The sequence below is a fragment of the Cucumis melo genome, chromosome 8 (genome assembly GCF_025177605.1).
Source record: "Cucumis melo cultivar AY chromosome 8, USDA_Cmelo_AY_1.0, whole genome shotgun sequence".
NCBI classification, from domain to species: Eukaryota; Viridiplantae; Streptophyta; class Magnoliopsida; order Cucurbitales; family Cucurbitaceae; genus Cucumis; species Cucumis melo.
Window position 1 is genome coordinate 15,686,278 of NC_066864.1, and position 3,098 is coordinate 15,689,375.

Here is a 3,098-nt window from a genome sequence, read left to right on the forward strand (position 1 = left end):
TTTTGTTATTCTTCTTATCGACAATTAGACAAAAATTTAGGGTAAAGAAAAGAATGAGTTCAAACCTAACTTTATAACCCAAACTCAAAAGCAATCGGACCAAAATCCAAGTAGAGTCCATGAGAGGTTTCTATCATAATTTGAAGAATGTCGGAGAAAATGAAGGTAAAAAACTCTACAAATTTAAAGTTCTTAAGTTCTTTAAAGTAGTTCCTCTCAAGTTCTAACTAAAGACGGAGGTTAATTCAATTTATTCTACAAAATCAACGTATAAAGGTTGATCCTTCGAGAATATCAACAAGAATCAACAAGTCCAAAGGTCGATCATCTAGAAAGATCAACAAACTAAAATATTAAAATTTATTTCTCAAGAAAAACTATTAAAGAACTATGTGTTAAAAGATTGTACTCATTTAAATTAATACAAATACGAAATTCAAATTCTATGAATTAAATTTATCTGGAAATGTCATCAAGCATTGAGCATGAATGCTTTCACGAGGTATTCGACCCACCAAGTTGTAAGATTGAGTTTCTAAATAAATATGCCACATTTGTTTGGTGTGAAATTGAGTCGCTTAGGGATTTAATTGATCGCTTTTAAATATACTGCTCTTAACTGCTTTATAGGAAATATCATTATAAACAAAATGTAAGTATTATTATAAATATTGACAAATGAGTTACATATTATTATAAATATTGACAAACGAGTTATTGTAACTAGCATGAATTCATGTAGAGTATGTAGAATGTAATCAGTAGAAATTAGAGGAATCAAAAGCAAATCGAAACTGAGATTGTAAAGGGCAAAAACGACGAAGGGTTGAGTTATTATTACAAATTGAACTCAAAATGTTCACGATCCAAATATGAACTTTTTATTACATTACATTACAAACTCAACACATTACACACGTTACCAAACATTCCTTGTATAAATAAGAAGTAAAAACCAAACTGAAATATTTTTTATGGGTAAAATAGGAAGAAAAAAAATAGATACAAAATTGTAATTGAAATAAAGAGAACAAAATTTCAAAAATCCTTTTTAATTTTCATCCTCCATCACACTCGTTTTCTGCTTAAAATTCTTAAGCAATTTGGGCCTAGGGTTCATGGGCTTCAAAAACCCAGCTTGTAACCTAACCATTTCCCTCAAGACCCCAATCAATTTTTCCTCAACCGCCGCCCCATCCAACTCCATCACTCTCAAACACCTCGCCACAGCCTCCATCGTACTAACACATCCGCCGTGCGGTTCCTTCCTCAGAATCAACTCCGAATCAAATATGCTTCCGCCTTCAACACTCTCATCGATGTCCAAACAAACTCTCCTCGCAAACCTTGACAGAAACTCCTCGCTCGATCGCACCATCTCCTTCGCGTGCTTCCACGTTCCGTCGAACGCTATCAGGACCAGATCTTCAGTTATGTTGAGATCCGAGATGTTGATCGGCGGCGAGGAGTGAGGTGTAGGCGGGAAAAGGAAGACTGCGGGAGGGGATTGGTCGAGGAGTTTGGAGAGACCGGGCTTGAGGCGGCGATTGACGATGGTTGTTGCGTTGAGGAGGCATTTCGTGAGGATTGGTGTAGTGGAGAGCTTGTGTTGTGATTCGTGAGGATGTTGTAGTATGATGATTTTTGTTTTTGTTGCGATTGGTGAAGATGGAAGGAATTTGCAGAGGCAGACTGGTTGGGGACGGTTGCAATTAGGGCAAATTGGCCGCCGAGGTGGCGGGGACGACGAGGAATATCCGGCGGCGAAGTTGTGGTTGTTTGTTGACTCCATGCCTCTGGAGAAAACGATACCGTTTTGATGTGTTGCTTCCTCGACTTTCGTTTTAGGGTAAGGCATGATAGCATCTTACCTTACGGTGTTCGACGGTTGGGTTCATTTTTTTTAAACCGAAATTTTCAAAAAAAAAAGAGAAAATATAGTTAATATTTGAGGTGTTTTCAAAAGTATAACACAGAAAACAAAAAAATTCCACCTTGCAATAAAAAATACCTCTACGTCTAGCATTGGCTAGATTTGGTATTCTTATTATATTATCCTTAGATTTTTTAGATTTGTTTATTTATATTTAAATAACAATTATTTTTAGATTATTTTTTATATTTGATATTCGATTTAATATAAATCAAAATTTATGGTTGATTGAAAATAGATATCATAATTTTTAGAAAATATATAAAAAATTACAGAAGAGGAAAGAGAAATTGCAGAAAAAGAGAAGAAAGAAGATATAAAATGTGGTCAAAGTTAGAATATTTTTAAAATTATATGATTGGCTTCATGTATTTTAACTACAGTAAATATTTTTGTGTTTTATATTATTATATTTATGAAAATTAACATGTGAAGATTTCTATTTTTTTTTTAATTTCCTTAAATTTATATAATTTTCTATTAAATGAAGGTGTGTCTAGGAGTTCTCTTCCCGAATTCATTTTGGGACACGTTGTTTCATAATATGGATATTTAATTTATAGGATTTGCGAAATCACTTGAATGTTGGATGTTGTTTCATGGGTATAATTCAATAATTTGTAAAAAATAAAATTAATTAATTACTTAACTAAAGAACGGAGATCAATTAAATCTAATGGGTTTTTCATAAAATATTTAACAATTTTGAAAACGAAAAAAGTCATACGTTCATGATTAGAAATACAAAAAATGCTCCAATTAACTATGCACAATCGTTCACAATGCTTGTGTAATATTCTTCTAAATGAGTGATCTAATATCATTTAGGTCATGATACTAGATTGTGTAGTTTTTTTTAACAATTGAAAAAAAATGCTTTAAATTCAAACGATTATGCACGATTGTGTATTTCTTTTAGCAATGAGAAAAAATATTTCAAATTTAAGCGATTGTATTGTCCATGTCAAACGATTGTGTTGACTATGACAAATGATCAACACAATCATGTTGATTATGAAAAACAATCGTGTTGATCATAGTAAGCAATCATATAATTCAATGTAAATAATCGTTAAAAACTTCAAATAAGATGATCGTGTTTATCATGCTAAATAATCGTGTTAACTATGGTAAGTGATCGTTAAGACGATGGGAAAATAACTTC

At 32.3% G+C, this 3,098-nt stretch overlaps 1 protein-coding gene across 1 annotated transcript; it reads right to left on the reverse strand.

Annotated features, from left to right (window-relative positions):
* Positions 1 to 858: 858 nt before the first annotated feature.
* Positions 859 to 2,812, reverse strand: LOC103499537 (uncharacterized). Its single transcript, XM_008462553.3, has one exon. The coding sequence runs from the start codon at positions 1,856 to 1,858 to the stop codon at positions 1,052 to 1,054; it is 807 nt and encodes a 268-aa protein (XP_008460775.3). The 5' UTR covers positions 1,859 to 2,812; the 3' UTR covers positions 859 to 1,051.
* Between the last annotated feature and the right edge of the window lie 286 nt (positions 2,813 to 3,098).

What these genes read in the sequence shown, in the direction of transcription:
- LOC103499537 (XM_008462553.3), bottom strand. Translation starts at nt 1,858, where the DNA reads ATGCCTTACCCTAAAACGAAAGTCGAGGAAGCAACACATCAAAACGGT.